This window comes from Ptychodera flava, chromosome 6 (assembly GCF_041260155.1).
Source record: "Ptychodera flava strain L36383 chromosome 6, AS_Pfla_20210202, whole genome shotgun sequence".
Taxonomy (NCBI): Eukaryota; Metazoa; Hemichordata; class Enteropneusta; family Ptychoderidae; genus Ptychodera; species Ptychodera flava.
Genome location: NC_091933.1, coordinates 35819158 through 35838413, shown reverse-complemented (window position 1 = coordinate 35838413; position 19256 = coordinate 35819158). Strand labels below are relative to the sequence as shown.

Genomic DNA, 19256 nt, shown 5'->3' with positions numbered 1-19256 from the left:
TCATCATCACCGTCATCATCACAGTTGTGGTTGTCACCTCATAACTTCAACGTACAACTGCTGCTGTTGTAGTACGTCCTGGCGACAAATGTTTAGCTCGATATGACATTTAGGAAATTTCGGTAAAATACACTGGGCTGGTGGTGTTGACTGAGCAAAACAGGGTATCTTAATTTACAGTAAGAGAATAATAATGCTGGTAGGATTTCGCCGCCATTTTTCAAAGCACGTATGTCAACTTGGTGCGTCCATTTTCTTGGTTTATTTTTGCGCGGTACGATACGAGGATCGAGAAAGGAAAATCAGCATTAATTTGCTCTTCGTGTAATAATAAATATTATGTATGAATCGATGTTATTTCACGGGTTCACTGTACTTTTTCGAAAGTGAATCTGACCTAAAGGTTCTCCCTTACATCATCGTATATCTCCCATCCGTCATCACGTTGCAACATCGTCTCTGCTAAATACTGACATGATATTCATGAAAAAAGCTTTTCCTTACCCGTTATAATAAAATCATTATCGTCGACTACATCTTGTATATGATCATCGGGATCGAGCAAACTCCCTGCTTGAGCGGTTCTCAGTTCCAAAACATTTCCGATGACGTTACAACCGCCACGGGTCGTCGCTGGCTTATTTTTGACGTACCGGCGAACTGCTTCGTCTCCGAGCCATGCTATGGTGTCCTGACCGTTTTTACATGGTACGACAACCCAGTCATTCAATACCCGCACGGACACTTTCATTGTTTGAGAAAAATTATTTCCTTCTGACTCTGAATCTCAGAATGCCGACCACGTTCGCGATGTGTCACGTCGCGTCCGTAATTTGTTTTTACGGTATGGCGCATATAGACTGCGACTGTTGTTGTTCTGTCAGTGTTTATGCATGATGGATGGCATGGCATGGCTTGGGTGTGTCAAAATTCTAAACATTCATTGGCTGAATAGCTGTATAGATTGTACATTAGATCAACAGTGATTGGTTAATTGGGCCACGCCTTTAGCGACACAAATCGAATCGTGTTCTCCGCTTCTTTATACACCCATTTTCCCGCGCTTAGGTTCAGGTCAGAATACCCATTACCCGTCGTCGGCGATATGATACACAGGGCCCGGGGAAGCAAGCATATTGCAGCAAAGACCAGTAACGACATACCACCATCATCATGGAGGTAGAAAGAAAGATTTCGTGGGGTAGAGTGGTACGATGCTGTGTGTTTCGGCGTTGTACGGCCTCACGATGTGGTAGCTGTGGGTCCATAGCTATGGTACTGTTTTCGGACGGGATTTCTGCCTTTTACGAAAACACCACAGCTGTATCTGCCATGCCCATGGTGGGAGGTCGTACAACGCCGGAACACAGAGCAGCGTACGCAGGGAGGCAGTTCGTTTGCCCCACAGTTGCGAGTGTAGTGACACGTACCGGCCGCCGAGTACTATGCATAGAATAATTGGTCTATGCATTGTACGCGGCGGCCGGTACGTATCACTACACTCGCAACTGTGGCTTCGTCCTCGGCCTCGATTTTGCTGAACTTACAGTTACATACATATGTTCGACATGTTCGCCAGCCAGAAGACGCCGATGATATTCCCCCTGGTGAAACCATGGATGATGGATGTTCTAATTTTGTACATCCATGGTGAAACGGAACCTATGAAATTTAAAACGTCCTGTTCCAGGCATTCTGTTTTAACCCTTTTTAAAAACCACAGCTGAATACCGAAAAATCCTTCATAAAATTATAAAAGTTAAACTCGCAGTGTATGTCCATTTGTGTATGGATTATCCCTTCAACGTCGAATGCTTTTTAGCGGATGTTTTTGAACCAAAATGAAAATACTTGCTCCAGAAAGGCACAGTTACATATATTTATGTGTCATATTGATATATGTTCCATTCAGCACAATAGAAATTAACTCGAAAATAATCCTGAATGTATGCCTAGATTTACAACTAGTTTATTTCCATTTATTTTGATGAAATGGTATACTAACGTACACTGTGTCAATGCATTCATTAATTCTGTTTGTCAAATGACAATTGCAATTATATATTTCTGAATTGCCGGATTTCTGACAAGCATGGAGCATGATATATTGTCAGCAATTAATAGAATTCAGCAAGTCAATTAAAGAGGGCACTTGACTCCTGAACCCGATTCAAATCAGATTTACAAGTTAAAAATGGCACATGAGATGCAACTTTTGGAATTATTTTCATGATTTTACATTTAGATTAAAATTAGTCCATAGAGATGATCTTACTAAAAGATGTTTGCTCAGGTATAATTATCCACTGAGTGGGACTGCATACAAAGGTTTCAGTAAGATAAATAAACGGGTGCCGCACCCAAATATGGCCGCCCCCATACAACTACATGATAAACAGCATAAATAGTGCATGTACACATTTGAATCTTTACAAATTCAACATGGTCAACCCAATGAAAGGACAAGAAAGGGATTCACTCCACTTTGACAAAAAATTCCTCTTTTTCTCCACATAACATGGCAAGATTTTGATAATGGCGGGAAATTTAAAATGAACAAAAATCTGTTCAATTTCTTCTTGCCTATTCTGCCACAAGCAAATGTTGTTGAGGAAAAGTCATTGACTACATTGATCAATTTGCAGATTGCAATAAATATCTGAGGAAATTCAAGGTACCTTGAGGTTGGACAAATTTCGTAGAGTGGCAGCTCATGGGCCTTTAAGTGTAATACTTTGTTTGATATTCATTGTAGGTTGGTCCTTCCCTCCTAGAGCACGGAGAAGCTGAGCGATGATATGAAGACTGAAATGTGTTCCAGAAAGTAACTTTTGGTGGATTTTTTTTCTTTCACCCTAGTGAGCCATCTTTTTTTCCCTAATCCCCCTGTGGCTGAATTATTTTTCATTGACATTCGCTTCCAGACCCCCCCCCCAGGATATCAAATGGTCCACCCCTTAGCTAATGGGTCAATTATGTGCTCAGTCAGATTGAGCACATCACTGACCCACACTGCTGATGAAGTTAACTTCCCCTGGTTTTTGTTTCTCAGCATAGCTGTGATAGCATGTATGGGTAATAATGAATTAACCCAAACTAAAGGTCATTGCCAGCCAGACTTCATCATAGATATGAAACCAAATTTTTACTCAAAAAGGCATCAACACACAATTGTGTCAGTGTGCATTATGGTAACATGTGTTACACCATCAATATTTTGAAAAAAAGTTATGCTTACTATCTTGCATACTAATACTGTAATGCTCCACATTCTACAAGCTTTTGTGTGTGTTTTCTCTCTTTAAATATTGAGAAACAAGACTGCATGAAGTAAAGGTATTTCTATCGTCACTTTTTTATTTTAAAATATCTTAAACAAATACAGCACTTCGTTGGATCATGATTCCCATCATGCAAAATAATTGATATCATTCAAGCCAAGTATTCACACTTCATCTCCTAAAACTTAGATCAACTTGTGAAAGACAGGTAGTCATATAGTTACTTTATTTGAAAAGGTTGTCTGGCAGCCATTTTGATTTAAACATATACACACATTGTTGAGAAAATTCTATAGGAATATCAAAACACATTCATTTTCGGCTAAAACATGACAGAGTGACTGGCTTTTATTTCGACAGTTTATACATTGGCTATTTTCCGCGTTATCAATTTTCCCATTAATAATGGGGATACATCTGTGAATCCTTCCCTTCCTTGGCTATGACTAGTGACAATTTCCACTCAAAAAATGTTAATACTCTTGTGAATGCAGTTGATATTGAATGACATTAATCTTGTACCTTGTATCAGTTCTTCACTTTTGTCCTGTCAGAAGTTAAACATGCAATATGGCATTCCATTTCTTTCATAAAGCATTGTTTGACGAGAGAAATTAATTCATGTAGAACAATTTGGCATACCCACAAATAATGCCTACTGTATGCTTTCAAAATACTGATTTGAATCAAATAGTGAAGTCCCTGTGAAGAAAGGAAAAATATACTGACACTCTGCTTGAGGTAAAAAAAATTACACTGTTTAGTCATACACCTTGAACCTAAACCCCAATGCTTAATCCGATTTTACATAAATTCTATTAGACTTGAACAGATCTACATTGGATGTTAGCAGCGGTCGTGGCTCAACTGGCAGAAAACCTTATAATATTGAATTCATATTGAATCTGCTTTGTTATTGAATGGTACTCAATATTCTGATAATGATAATAAGAGAATGAATTGATAAGAACGTGACTGAACAATACCAACTGGCGGATCTCAATGGTTTGTGGAGGGAGAATAGTCAGCAGTGGGTACAAGCAAACGCTAGCAGTGAGTACTCATAACGCATTACATGCAACAAAAACTTAAAACTGAAGCAAAACGATATTATGCATTGACTTTTGAGCCTCATACATGGCACATCCTCCTGCAGGTCCTATCAGTCCTACGATTGCAATGCTCTTTCAAGAAGGCTATCGTCTTCTACTTGGTGTGGTACTGTCACTTTCAATTTGCTATTTTCTTCCATGGCTCTACATATGGTTTCCTTGGCATTGGCATTGCCAGACCATGATCGCCTAGCAACCTGAAAAACAATTACCCAACATATTTATATAGGAAAAAACTGTACATCTATTATTAGATGGCAATGGAGGCTTGTAAAATGATTCCAAATGTGCCTTGAATGAATATCTTTACCTACGATTTCTAGTAAAATTGAAAATTTGTAATTACGAGAGATTTCCTCTTTAAGCCTTTCACCACCATGGTTTGTCTCAAATCCATTGTTTTCTATGGTAAAGTTGGACCTGTATACAGGGAACTGGGGGTGAAAGGGTTAAAGAATGCATATTCAATGACCAGCAGAGAGAAATATGATTAACTGTATGAGTGACAAAAAAGCAGTAAGATTGTAACCATTGTTCAAAGACAAAATTGGACATAAATACACTGGATTGAACACCTCAAAAATTCTTTTTTCATTGCCCCTCAACATTTCTTAAATGTTGGAACATATAAATATCACATTCAAGATCAACAGCAAATCAGTGAACTTGTGTAAATTGTGTTTTGAAATGAAAGTCACTCAGTAATGGTAGGCATACACTAGTACTGGAGAAAACAAAAATGGCATACATTACAATGTATCCTTCTCCTTCTCCAATATATAGGCCAAAGGTCATGCAACAAAAGAAGTAAACAAACTGTGCAACAAGGCTATAATAGTGTGTGATAATAGTACGTGAGGGAAATGTGATAGGGTTGCAATGGAAAGTTGGCTTCACTTGCTTTAGGCCAAAAGAAAAGATTGTTTCTGGTCACTACGCGCATCATTTCAGAACCTGCACATCATGGCTTTTTGAGGGGTTACATACTCATCAGTACAGCTATCCTTTTATCTCCAACTGGTTGGTCAGTATTTTACAGTATCAATTTTCACTTGTTGCAGTTTTTATCCTCTGCTTTTTTACAAGTGTTTTACCTCCCGCTGGTCAGTCAATTTTTTTACTGTCTCCTTGATATCGCTGTTTGCATGTCCAAAAATGCTTAAAAGAAAATGGAAGTATAATGCAGCCAGTGATAAAAGACTAACTGTTGCATCAATAGTGCTAAACCAGCATTGTTGGTAGTAAAAAAAGAGAGAGGAAAAATTCAAAAAACTGCATCGCTTCATCACTTTTACTGAATGTAGAGGACCAGAAACAATTCTTTTTGGCTTTATAAGTATATTTGATCTTAAATTACCATACTGGCTGACAAGTTATATGTGTATGACAAACACTCCTCTGATTTTCACTAAGACTTGACTTACTCCATTTGAGACATCCCATCCAAGCATTAACTTTGCTCTCTCCCCAGCTTCCTCTGAACCATCTAATACTAATCCAAAGCCACCATTCATCACCTCTCCCCATCCAACTCCACCTCCATTGTGTAAAGCAACCCAGGTAGCACCACGGAATGAATCGCCAATAACGTTCTGTACAGCCATGTCTAGAAGATAAAGCAAAAATTCACAAGTGATGTCCTCAAGTTTGATTTTTGTCGGTTCTCGTTTGAAGAGAGAGTGTTTCAATTTTTAACAACAGCCACTCTTTTTTATCAGAAATTCAAAAATACCAAGACAATGAAACTACAAAAGTAAAATGTTAAATTTTCAACGAGCTATAAAATATTTAGATGCAACTCTTCCACAGGAAGGGAATGCTAGGGTAAAAGGTAAAACGGAAAGATTAGACTCTTAAATACATACCAGCACAGAATGCTGAGCCATCATAGACGTTAGATGTCTCTCTGAATGGACTATCGGTACCACTCACATCATGGTGGTCACGGCTGATCACCACAGGACCCTGCAGTTTACCGTCGGCAACTGCCTGGTTAAATGCCGCAGCAATGGCCACACGTCCCTTCTGGTCCGAGTACAGTATACGAGCTTGTGAACCAACCACCTACATGTTGAAATATATTGTAAGGGTATGAAAGAAACATTTATGTCAGTAATTTGCTAAATGGTTTCTTTAAGTGAAGTGAAACTACATGAAAACAAAAATGAAAATAATGCTGAAAGAAAGTCAATGATGATGAGATCCAAATTTTTTTTTGTCTAATATTCAGTACTTTGTCATTTTTCTTGTCAACTTGCACTTTTTCCTAAATATGCTGGTACTACAAATTACTATCATTATTTAAAGACACATAGTAATACAACAACTGTTTAGAATTTGAAAGGTAGTTGTGGAGATGACAATATTGATGCAAACAAGATATCAGGGACAATTTTCATTTATGGATGTTTATGACACTTTTGATTATATCACTTGAGTGAAGTCACTTAAGTAATCGATACCAAAAACTTGCAGCAAACTCACCATGCCGTGTCTGCCAGCTTCTTTGATCCATGTAATGTTGTCCTGATATTGTTGCTTTGTCTTTTCTGGAACTGCAATAGGGAATGAATACTACAAATTCATATCACTTGATAACATGGAAAATTTATCTGAAAATACAATGTGACAATCAGCTAACACTCGTAGGTATTTTTGTCTCTTAAAATAAATTGTATCTATAATTTGAGAAGGTATGTTTGTTGGACCTTAGGCAAAAAATAACTGCAAAAACCAAGTCTTCATGTCAGCAGATTCCAATGAAATTAGGACACAAGACAACAATGGTAAAATTGTTCAATTCATAGCTGATATGAATTAAACACCAACAATTAGAGGGGAAAAACAATTTACGTGACGTCTGTTCTGTTTCGCTGTTAAGTTTCTGTGTCATGGCACTTACCTCCAGCATTGATGATGTCTTCAAGTACAGTGGTCGCAATTTCATCAGTTGTTGCGAGGTCACTCGGTTCAGCAGATGTGCACACCCATCGGAATGGACCAAAACCCATGGAGAAAATGTCTCTGCATATTGCAATGAAAATCAATGAACATTCAAATTGTCGATAAGTGCTGAGATGACCAAAAACTGGGGGAAATTGAAATGAAATAAACGGCATCTTGATCGTCTTACCCCATGATATCCTGTACGTAGGAAGGATATCTGAATCTGGTACCTGTAGTATCACCCTCTTTCCTGACATCAGCACCTGAATAGACAATACTCCAGGGATTTATGATAAAAATATACACCTCTTATTGAAAAGCAGGCCTGTTATGAGACCCACATAATTAACATTAATATTGTATCTAACCAAAGTTAATGGTCATTCAGAATTTATGCTTTTTAGTTGCAACTGGATAGGGTAAAGCTGTACCAAATGAGGGACTGGCAGTAGGGTCTAGAAGATCAGTAAATAATGTATACTTGTCGGGTTATAAAGATTGACATTAACAAGGCCAAAGGATGTTGGTTTACTTGAAAGAAACACAGAAAGTCAGTGAAGTCTGTGATCAGAAACCAACTGAAACCTTTCTTACTGCAAATTAATGTATTTTCAGGATCTTAAATAAGAGGATACTTACCTGCCCTACTTGCTTCCAACAGGAACGCATTGCCATAGTCCCAGAAATACAAACCATTGTCTGCCAATTTATTGATAGCCGTGACTTGACGTCGTAAGCTGTACATCAAAGTAGACGGTGTGAAAAAAGAGAATGGTAAGCAGTGTTCTGGCGTAAATTACAATCATACTTCATCATTCATCAATACTTCATTTACCGCTCTACACACTTGGACTGAAATTCCCAGTTCTTTTTAGAGAACTGAGATTTAGTTTCAAAAGACACTTGAAATTCAATCGCTGCACTAACAAAAACAAAGGCAACATCTCATGTACAGAGTAATGACAGTCTTTGCATATTAAGGCAATTTTTTTTTTCTGATTTGTTACAATTTTGATCTAGTTTACTTATCTTATAAAGTCTTTACTTTCAATTGTATTTAGCATCTGCAGAAATAAATTTTGTAATGCTTGTGATCCCATCTGTATTACACCGCTTGAAGAGAAAGAGGTTTCACTACATTTCTAGAGGGTGTACACTGTCTCTGAGGTCAGTTCACCACGCAGTTACTATTGGTATCATGTGTTCTTATCTATAAACACTAGTACATTGAAAGTTCATGTGATCTACCGCTTTGAACATACCACTCTGGGGTCAAAGTGCACAGGAATTATAATTGGAATACATTTGTCTCTGAGAATTAAGACAAACCTTTCTTGGACAAGGTTTTTGAAACCCTCTGGGTTTTCATGCATCATCTGATTGGCTTCATCAAAGGAGAGCTGCACTGGGTAGTAACCGCCATTGAATGGATTATGACATGAAGTTTGATCAGAGGCAAGGTCAACTAACAGTTCACCTGTGCTGTCAAAGTCAGCGACCAATCTCTCCCTGCGTTGAAAGAATTTAGATATTTAAGGTTTACAAGAAAAGAGAAACCAGGAGACAAAATGACTGTCTATAACTGGTTTGGATTGTATTGCTTTGAAAAATAATTTTAAATTCTACAAATCTCTTTTGATATATTAGTGCACTAGTGCACTTACTTGAGCATTTTCACCTTCAGACTTCAGAGTGTTTTAGACGGACTGCATCAATTACTGAGCTCTAACACTTGGCCATGCTTCCCTTCCTGACACTGTATTTTCAAATCACAAACAGAATCTGCGACACTTGATGATTAACTTTATAAACCATTAAGCAAACCAAAGTACAAATCACTTGCCGTATTCATTATGTTTCTACATAGATGTCTGATTCATTGTCATGTGTCAAGTTAAGAAATTTTCCCTCATTTCATTCTCACATGCATTTCTGTTGTCTGCGCTTTCAGTTTTTACACACTTTTCAAACCTGCAAAAGGCGTTTTCATAGGGTAATATTTTACCAGCTGCTCACCATATATCAACAATGTTGCCATGGTAACCAATGCTTGTAGGCTCCTTTCTTCGCCTTGCTTCCCTGAGAGCAAGTAATACCATATTTTTAAATTAGAGAAGAACTAAGACGTTAAAAAAAGATTAACTTATTTTGGTAAATGAACAAATTGTATCTTTCAAAAACATGTCATCAATACACTCTTACAATGAACAATTTCTGGTCAGAGTCAGAGCAGGAATCAACATCACTGAGCAGTATGATCATCATCTTTGTTTTTGATTTCAGTTTTCACTGTACCTGATTCTGTTCATTAAATCATCCAGGTTGTCTGTCACTTCAACCAGCCATCTGAAAATAAAAATTTACAAATTCAGCAAAGAAAATACCGGGATTACCCTCATATTAAGTGTTATGATTCTTTCCCATTGATTTTCTGAGTTAGCTAAAAATTTTATGTACAGGATCTGACTACAAGCTGTGGTAAGAAAGACCACTAGTGCACAAAGATAAAACTCTGAATTCCTGTAGGTAGAAGCAAATATTCCATGCTATGCTACATTCAGCAACAAACCTGACAAACCATTGATCGTGATGAAAGGATTGGGGGGTTGTACCTTTATAATTTTTTGATGGATGGGTGTGATTCAGAAAAAGTCAAATCCAGCACAACACTCAATAACTATCATGCAGGAAGAATTGCACAACACTAGCTACATGTTACCCGGAACTGCACAGAGCAAACTCACCCCTGGTCGTGTCTCTTCATGAGTGCTTCTTTGCTGACCTCAGCTATGACCCCGACGCATCCAGATATGACGGCGGCCTTTGCTTGGGCTCCGCTCATTCCGCCGAGACCAGACGTCAGAAACACTTTACCTCTGAGATCGTTCACGCCGATGTAACGCCGTCCAGCATTCATCACTGTGATCTGAGACAAACAAACAAATACGGTGAAAGAAGAGATTTAAATACTTCAGAGATACCATACATCAGAGATTTCATGCAAATTATCAAGAACAAAATGCAAAATATGAATCCACTGAGAACCGCTTCTGTCTTTATAATTCATTTCAAGTAATTCATCATTAAAAAGCAAAGGTATGTAAAAAAGTAAAAGCATAAAGCTCTGATACTGATTTTAATTGGTGCATGAAAGAATGGGGTTGCAACTTGCATGGCTTGATTACATATCTTATCTCTTGAGAATCACAACATTTTAAATAAATAATGTTGGATTTATACCAGTAACTGAACTTACAGTAGTGCCATGCACTATACCCTGTGGTCCAATATAGCAGTAACTCCCAGCTGTCATCTGGCCATACCTAGAGACAACATCAGAAAAAAGAGTTTGATACTTAATCTCAAGTCTCACTTTGTATTGTCTGACTGATTACAGCCTTAGTGATGTATATTCCCAATTGCTTCACAGATGATCATATTGTATTATAATGGCTATAATCATATTGTATTATGATTGTGTGATCAGCTACATGAAACACCTTAAATAGTTGTAATTTAGAAAGCTGTACTTTAGTGTTCACAAGGCCCATGAACTAAAGTATCTCATAACACTCCATCCAACGGAGTGAACAAGTTTCTTTCCATTTGTTGCTGACAAAAGAACAACGTATTAAAGTTGACATGTGTGCATTTGCAGTGTCACTTGGCTCTGCATTTAAGAAATAATATACCCCCTCCTGGCCCTTAATGGACGAAAGTGAACTTTACTCGATATAATAAACGAGATGAAGCCCAGTACATTATGGAGTGCAAAGTTTGCTTGAGTCCATTATGTGACGGGAGAGGTACATTATTGCTATTATTTTATCATTTTGGCAATGTCAGTGAATTTGTGGATGTAGGAAACATCTGGGGCCACAATGCTAGATAATCCGATACATTATCAGTAATAATCTAGGGGAAGACATAATAAAATTCACTGGTATTGATAAAGTTATAATTAAGCAATAATGCACCCCCTCCTGGCCCATAATGGACGAAAGCAAACTTTGCACCACATAATGTACGAGGCGAAGCCGAGTACATTATGGAGTGCAAAGTTTGCTTGAGTCCATTATGGGCCGGGAGGGGGTGCATTATTGCTATTATTTTATAGTTTTGGCAATGCCAGTGAATTTGTAGTTGTAGAAAACGAATAAAAAAGGAAATTTAAACTGAGTTTGAAGCCAGTGAGCGTCGTCCAGCATGATCGGCCCTGACTCTGTACATACTCCACACTGCACAGTGCACTGCACTGAACACGCACGTTCAGCACAAAAAATATCCAGCACTTTCACGGTTCATTTTGAATTGAAAAACGATGTATTTTCGAAGGAAATGAAAATTAACCGCATCCCTACCGTCTATATCAAACTTGAAACATCACCTTTAAATGTCATGCCATTCAAAAAGTAGACACGGTGAAATGCCAGAGAAGAAGAAAACGGAATGTTCATGCATCGACATCAGTATGATCAGCGAGCTGCATGCCATGGTATCAGCTGATCAATACGATCATTATTATGTCGCTAGTAGTACAGCATTCATTTCAAACGATATCAACAGAGTTCAACATTGTTATTCAAATGTTTATATTTCAATAATAATTGTGTCTATAAATTTAATTTTCGATGGCTTCTTGAGAAGAGCTATTTTATTTCGGCGAACGACAGAACTTGACGTAAACGGGTGCTTGAAAGGTACAGTTTACAAACATACTGGAGGGTTTCGGTACCGTCGCGATATCGAGAACAAGGCAAGGTAAAATCACAGACATGGAGAAAAAAACGATGAATGAAAGTTGTCTCCGATTACAGTCAGTGCATCAGAATTAGGTGGCCGAGATGTTAGATCACGAGTCCACGGTCATCATGATTGTTGGTAGTAGGCTGACCTTGGACCAAGACTTTGAATGGCTCCGTAGTATTTCGACACTTCCGGTCAATGTTGATGACAGCAAGCTGCCGTTGTTGTGGCCCGTTTACGGCTGGTTCGAATAGCCTTTCACGCTTGCATCGTTTACATGGCCACTGACATACATAATATGCCATGTGTCAAACCCAGTATCATCTAGGAGTTTGCAAATGTACACGGCAACGAAGCGAACCATGTTGTAAACAAACGTAGTATACTAGTAGTACAACCAGCGTATCGGACGGGGACTGCATGCTGAGCGCCAGCCAGGCAGACGGCAAGTGCGTGCATGAGGACTCAAAAAATGTAATAAATCGTACAGTAAGACATTATTATCAATATTGTGAACCATTGTCAAGATTTATACTTTTGTGTATTACATGGTTTATCCGATATTTGCCCTCCTTTTAAATGCACAGTCCTTTTTTCGTTTTCCCCAAAAAAAAACTTGCTCGCCGTGGGGCCGCAATGCTGAATAATGGAATACATTATCAGTAATAATGTATGGATATGACGTCACAAAATTCACTGGTATTGACAAAGCTATAATATAATTACAGATAAGATACTGGTCAAATACTTACATGGTAACTCCTAATGCAAACATTCTATCATAGTCTTGTCTGGATGAATAGTTTGGTACAACCTGGAAGAACACCACAATTTATTTGTTACATAACCATGCAAAGAACAAATGAAATTACAGTCCTATGATATGTTAAAACGGAGATGATGTGGAGAGATATTTTGATGAAAATTTAACGGACTGAACATAGTGACCTCAATGAAAGTCCTCGACACCAGCCTAGATGCAAGAAATTATTTGCCGATGGATTAGGAGTTTTCATTTCAAACTTAACAGAAAGTGTTTTGTTATTTTTCTCAATGTTTTTTATTAACTAGGTACTGAGTAAAAGAATGAAAGTACTGCTTGATGCACTAAAAATGCGACTGTTCAACTGACAGCCATGGAGAATAAAATTCAGAACACGACTTACCATGCCGTTTGTGATCACAACTCTGGGAGCTTGGCGGTGACTTGGGAAAAGACCCTGCGGATGACCTGAGTACATGGCAAGGGTCTGGTCTTCTGTCATCCTCGACAGATAGTGCATTGTCAGACGAAACTGTCACGGAAATGAAAATTGCAACATTTCAACCCGTGAAGAAAATCTGGATAAACATTTGCACATTCATGAAATTGCAAGGTTGACATGGTTCCCATATAGAATACTTCTCTGTCTGAGTACTTGTAAGGGGAGCTGTATCCAATAATTTCTCCTTGAAATTCTTGTAAGAACATTTCACGACCGAGAAAGTACATCTGAGAATAACTTTGAGCAGTCGCTATGCACGAGAAGATGTGAATTTTGTTTCTTGATCGTACTTACTGAGGTTCCCATGTACTTTCACAGCTCTACAAGACTAAATACTTCATCAAACAAAGATTCTATGTAATATAGATGACAATAATAGGAACATTTTTGATAAGAGAATTTCACCAAAATAAAGAAATGAACAAACTTTACATGTTCTTGTATAGCTTACAGGCAAATGCTTTCTGTGTAAATATTCAAAAATGGAATTTATAGACATTTTTCAAACATTATAATCTTTTCTGGTACAAAGAAATCACATCATCACATTCTCACCTGTGCCCAGTTTGAAAACACTTGTCCGTTTCCACCATATGTCACTAGCTCATGGGGAAACTGAAATCAAATATACAAAACCGAATTCAGAAAGAACAGGTCATTAAGTAACTTACTGTGCTGGCTGTTCCACACTTTCCTTCAATTACTGATAAGACAATGTACACAAGACCGTAATTGTCAAGACATACTGTAATTCTGTGTAATGTTTACCTTCTGAAAGTAATTTCAAGGTATTTCAATATAGCATGAGTTCCTTTCATAAAATTTGGTTCACTACTTCGCACTCCTCCACCCATGTGAACACCTATACACAAGCATACATGCATGTGTAATCTGCATGCACTGCATTGTGTTCACATTAACCTACAGCATGGACAATAAATATCTATGCTTAAGGTAGTATGCACCTCGAAAGTGAAAGACTTAAACTTTTGCTCTAACTTTCCTCAAGGAATCTTTCAATTATTCTCTTTCAAAATCAAGAATAAAAATAGGGGGTCACCGTGCAAATTTTGGTACTAGAGAAACAAATTACCCAAGATGTACCGATATTAGAAATTCAAAATGGCTGCCATCCCTGTGTTAACTCTACGGAGAAAAATAAAAATTTTCAAATTTTGAAAAACTAGGCCAGTAAAAAGTTTTCTTTCACCGAGAGCTTTAAAATGAACCCATGTGGTATATCAGAAGAGAATTGTAAGAGTAAGAGTCCGAAAGTCTCTCCCCGAGGTGCGTGCTACCTTAAACCATAATATTTTGTTTTCACAACTTTAAAGTAGAATGCACCTCGGGGATAGATAGTCAGGCTCTCAAATTTTATCATAACTTTGTGGGAGCTCATTTTAAAGCTCTCCATGAAACAAAAATTTTTACTGTCTTAGTTTTTTTAAATTTTTTTTCCCAATGAATGGGAACCATTTTGAATTTCAAATATCAGAAAATCTTAAGTAATTTTTCTCTCTAATACCAAATTTTGCACTGTTACCCAAGATTTTATTCTTGATTTGGTGAGAGAATGGTTAAAGTTTCATTGAAGAAAGTTTGAGCAAAAGTTAAAGTCCTTCACTTTCGAGGCACATGCTACCTTAACACTATTGATCTGTTGCAACTATTATATTCACTTTGTTACCTGAGCCACTCTGGGATCCAAGTTATTCATAATCATGTGCATGACAGCGGCAGCTTGTCTAGTTTCACATGGGTATTCGCTGATTGGATAAGCTCTGTGGGTGGAAAAAAAAATTATTTCATTGGTAGTTGTTCCTATGATTACAATGTTTAGACTTTCATAATGTTTTGTCAGAATTTACCTCAGGTAAAGATGTTCTGACGCTCAAATATTTACAATATTTTGCATGTCTGTTACTTGCTTGGATATCCTGACGCCTTTTGAAAATTGTAGAGCAACTGAAGATTTACTGTCTTGCTTTTGTGAAAATCGAAAAGTATAATTTCTCCGCAAACAGTTCCACTGGTAAGGCAGCCATTTTGAATTTCAAAATATGGGTAAATTTTGAGTAATTTGTTTCTCTAATGCACAAGTTCTCAAGTACAAAATTTGCACCTTGGTGACCCCTGATTTTTATTCTTTATTGTGAAAGAAAATGGGTTAAAGTTTCCCTGAGGAAAGTTTGAGCAATTTAAAGTTTCAATTTTGAGGCTTGTACTTCTCAAAATATAGGTGTCCTATTGCCAACATCAGAATATTTGAAAATGTCTTGTATGATGTACAAAAATATCCAAGCACCCTCTGAGAGAATACCTGCTAGCAAGTGATTACATCTAAAGATTGAGATATTATGAATTGGTAGGATAAGGAATGAAGTTAAAGCTGATGACTGAAATTGACATCAGATTTTTAATTTTCTCCACAAACTGTGTTTAAGGTAGTATGAGCCTCGAAAGTGAAGACTTAAACTTTTGCTCAAACTTTTCCTCAATGAAACTTTTGACAATTCTCTTACCAAAGCAAAAATAAAAATCAGGAGTCTCTGTGCAAAATTTGGTACTAGAGAGACAAATAACCTAAGATTTCCCAATTTTTGAAATTCAAAATGGCCGCTGATCCTGTGTTAACTATATGGGATGAATAAAATTTTCGATTTTTGAAAAACTAAGCCGGTGAAAACTTTTCTTTCACTAAAAGCTTTAAATGAACCCTCACAAGTGGTAGATCAGAAGAGAATTGATAACATTTGAAGCCCAAATTTTTGTCCCCGAGGCACGTTCTACCTTAATGGGGAAAATGCACATGTACTGATTAGTCTGAGTGACAGAAACTCTATCTTTCTGACTTATTGAACACTTTTTGTCAGTTTCAGTTTCAAAGCATATCAGCGTAATTTCAACATTGTGTTATTCCTCTTCAAACAAACAGTCAGCATATCAAAGTTTTAAGCTGACAACAAATGAAGGAAGTTTGGATAATGGTGAGACAGCATAGTTTGAATTATCCACAATAAAACAGGATGTTGTATATGCAGGCACACTTTGGGATGGTCGTAGGGTCCGGTGGATGTATTATGCTGATCCCAAAGTGCGCCTGTAGCCGTACGTCCGTCAGAGACACCTGTTCTTCCCTTTGTAGTCATACATATTGCAGTGTTGACAGTGAAAGCAACCTTGCAAGATACTGAGATACAGAATGAATACCTAACCTCATCCGAATATCCGATCGGAAACGATACATGTAGATGTGACCATATTGCCGCAACTCTTCTGCAAACTCTGGAGCCAGTGTCTCGTGCCATTCAGGCGGAAAATATCTCAGGGCATTCTGTAGAGCTTGCTGAAAAACGTTTTGAAATACATTGGTAAGTTATAGTAATTGGTACCAGGTATATCTATACAAGCTCCTTTGTATTTGTGGTGTTTGTAAAATAGTTTCTTGATAATGCTTCAAGAATCATGTTAAGGTAGTGTGCACCTCAAAAGTGAAAGACTTAAACTTTTGCTCAAATTTTCCTCAAGGAATCTTTCAACCAATTACTTTCAAAATCAAGAATAAAAATCGGTGGTCACTGTGCAAACTCTGGTACTAGCTGAACAAATTACCCAATATTTGCCGATAATTTAAAATTCAAAATGGCCACCATTCCTGTGTTAACTCTATGGAAGAAAATACAATTTTTTATTTTTTGAAAAACTAAGACGGCGAAGTTTTTTTACACCACCTTTAAACTGAGACCCCTAGAGTTGCATATCGGAAAAGAATTGTAAAAATCTGAGTGTCTGAATATCGGTCCTCAAGGCACATTCAACCCGGTGGTTCAACTTGTCAGCTCAGCCTATATATGTGTACTGTCCAATGAATTTTATCATGATGTTATGTCGAATGTCATGAATCAACAATAATACTGGTATAAACATGCAGTGCAGTAAATTCTGATACTTTGTACATACCAAAGAGAGAGTAAGAAAAGAACATGACAATATTAGGACACATTACTGTGTTACTAGGTTTAAGATCAATTGTATTAGCTAACACTACACAACCTATGGGTAGACACCTATCAAGTAATTAAGCACTATTACACGGAATATATCACAATTTTAGGATACACACATTTTCAGACTGGTCCAATATTTGACTCTGTCCTGAGGACAAGCAATTTTCTTTTTTAGGACAGAATTCTGCACCACAGACAAGTTTGTAAAATTCTTTTCCTGTTTTTTATCCGGGAACTGCCATCTGCCACATATTATCAACCTACAACAAAAAGCATTGTCATCAATGCAAATAGCTTGCCTTCTTAGATTGAAAGCAATGTTTTGCCACTCTTGTCATGTGACAAATTATACAACCAGCATACCTTTGAGGTGAATTAACTACATTTGTAAAACTGTATCAGTGTTTGTAATTTCAAAACTATGGCATGAATTCTTATTAAATTATCAATGTTTTTCAGTTGATTTGTCTTTGTCACATTGTTGTTCTTCTGTATTTTGTAGTTGGGTTATCACCAGATGGCTAAATGTTACACAATCCTGAAGTGTGGTGGATATAATTCCTTTTGCAATTTACTGTGTCTGTAGCCTAGGCAGAAATGCCTTTTATGTCTACAGCTATACTTCAGGTCATTCTGTCCAAACGTTTTGAAACATTATTGTTTATCATGGACGAAAAAGGACGTCCATGGTTTGATGTGGCTAGTGAGGCCAAGTATCTCCACTGCATGTACAGTTCCGGTCACTATTCCAACTTTCACTTTGGTTCATGAGATGCAACAAACTAAGAAAAAGCGTTTACAGGTAGAGTATAATGCCGGCATATGACATCCCCAAACAACTGCGTCATTAAACTTTCACTTTCCACGGTTGTCAGATGTATTCCCATGGATTATGTTAATATAATGACCCTGCTGATGCCTGGCTTGTTCAACACCTGCCAATGATTGACTTTCGCTTCAAACTGTCTTGCGTAATTTCTAAGTATGCACAGCGCCTCGTTCACCGAACGATGCGATGCCCCAGATTTTCTGCTGGAATGGGGTCATAAACCTGGCTCAGACCAGATGCAGGTGCCAGATTTTGGATCGTGTAACCTTAAAGTTCATCATTCTGGTGATAACCCCACTACAAAATACAGATGTTGTTAGAGTGGTAATTTTATGGATATCGAAGTACTAGAAAAGTGCCGAAGCTGCTTTTACCCGCTGCTGTTCTGCTCCAAGGTTATGGTTTCTGACGGGAGCATGGGGTACCGAATCATCTCTCGGATGTCTTGGGGGAAGTTGATCCAGTGGCCACTCACAGATTTCTTTCAGAGATGACATCGTACAATGGTCGCTGGCCACTTCACCTGCGCAAAAGTACACTGTTTCCGTTTTCTGCAATAACCTTCGACCCGAGTCGCATGTGTTGTAGCTGGTGCTCGTCAAAGAACTGTACGTATTGTACGTGCGAGGGCGCAATTCAAAAAGTGGTGTCGTGCTGCTCTGCATCTTGCTACGCTTCCAGATAAAATGCCAAGATTGTGCCTTTTTATGCAAAAGCACCTGCACAAATGTACTGATTCGGCATTTTTTCTATGCGCTTTGATAAACATATCATCGTGTAACTTCATCAGCTTGTCAGCAACACTCGTTTCTCCTCATACAATCTAGGCTAACAAATTTGTAATGGAATATTTCCGAGGTCTACACTGCAACAAAATAGTTCCCCGCAAGTTTAAGGGCTGACATTTGTCTTAGCAGTGAAAATTGCATTTAATTAAAGAGTGACCGAGGACGTGGTATAAGATGCTTCTGTAAGATGTATCTCAGAAAGCGAGATGGAGCACTTCTCTTTCTCGTAATTTTTCTCATCTAATCACTGTACCCAACGAAGAATATATATACACTATTCAC

At 37.7% G+C, this 19256-nt stretch overlaps 2 protein-coding genes across 3 annotated transcripts in view; both read right to left on the bottom strand.

The window, feature by feature from the left end:
* The window catches only part of LOC139135623 (histidine ammonia-lyase-like), a 30331-nt gene extending 29451 nt beyond the window's left edge, over positions 1–880 (bottom strand). The window contains exon 1 of one of the 2 annotated variants that reach the window (XM_070703115.1): positions 505–880. In XM_070703115.1, the coding sequence (XP_070559216.1) occupies positions 505–751 (247 nt within the window). In that variant the 5' untranslated portion in view covers positions 752–880. The remainder of the gene's footprint in view (positions 1–504) is intronic. The other variant, XM_070703114.1, reaches the window with a different exon arrangement.
* Positions 881–3331: 2451 nt separating this feature from the next.
* Positions 3332–18803, bottom strand: LOC139135622 (urocanate hydratase-like). Its single transcript, XM_070703113.1, has 18 exons — positions 18561–18803; positions 16566–16696; positions 15038–15131; positions 13906–13965; positions 13252–13380; positions 12838–12899; positions 10596–10662; positions 10084–10265; positions 9635–9685; positions 9356–9418; positions 8669–8848; positions 7979–8076; positions 7527–7602; positions 7296–7417; positions 6878–6948; positions 6259–6457; positions 5818–5999; positions 3332–4590 (listed from the first exon to the last, which is right to left on the bottom strand). Exons 1-18 carry the CDS (start codon positions 18681–18683, stop codon positions 4450–4452), a joined length of 2031 nt encoding a protein of 676 aa, XP_070559214.1. The 5' UTR covers positions 18684–18803; the 3' UTR covers positions 3332–4449.
* Between the last annotated feature and the right edge of the window lie 453 nt (positions 18804–19256).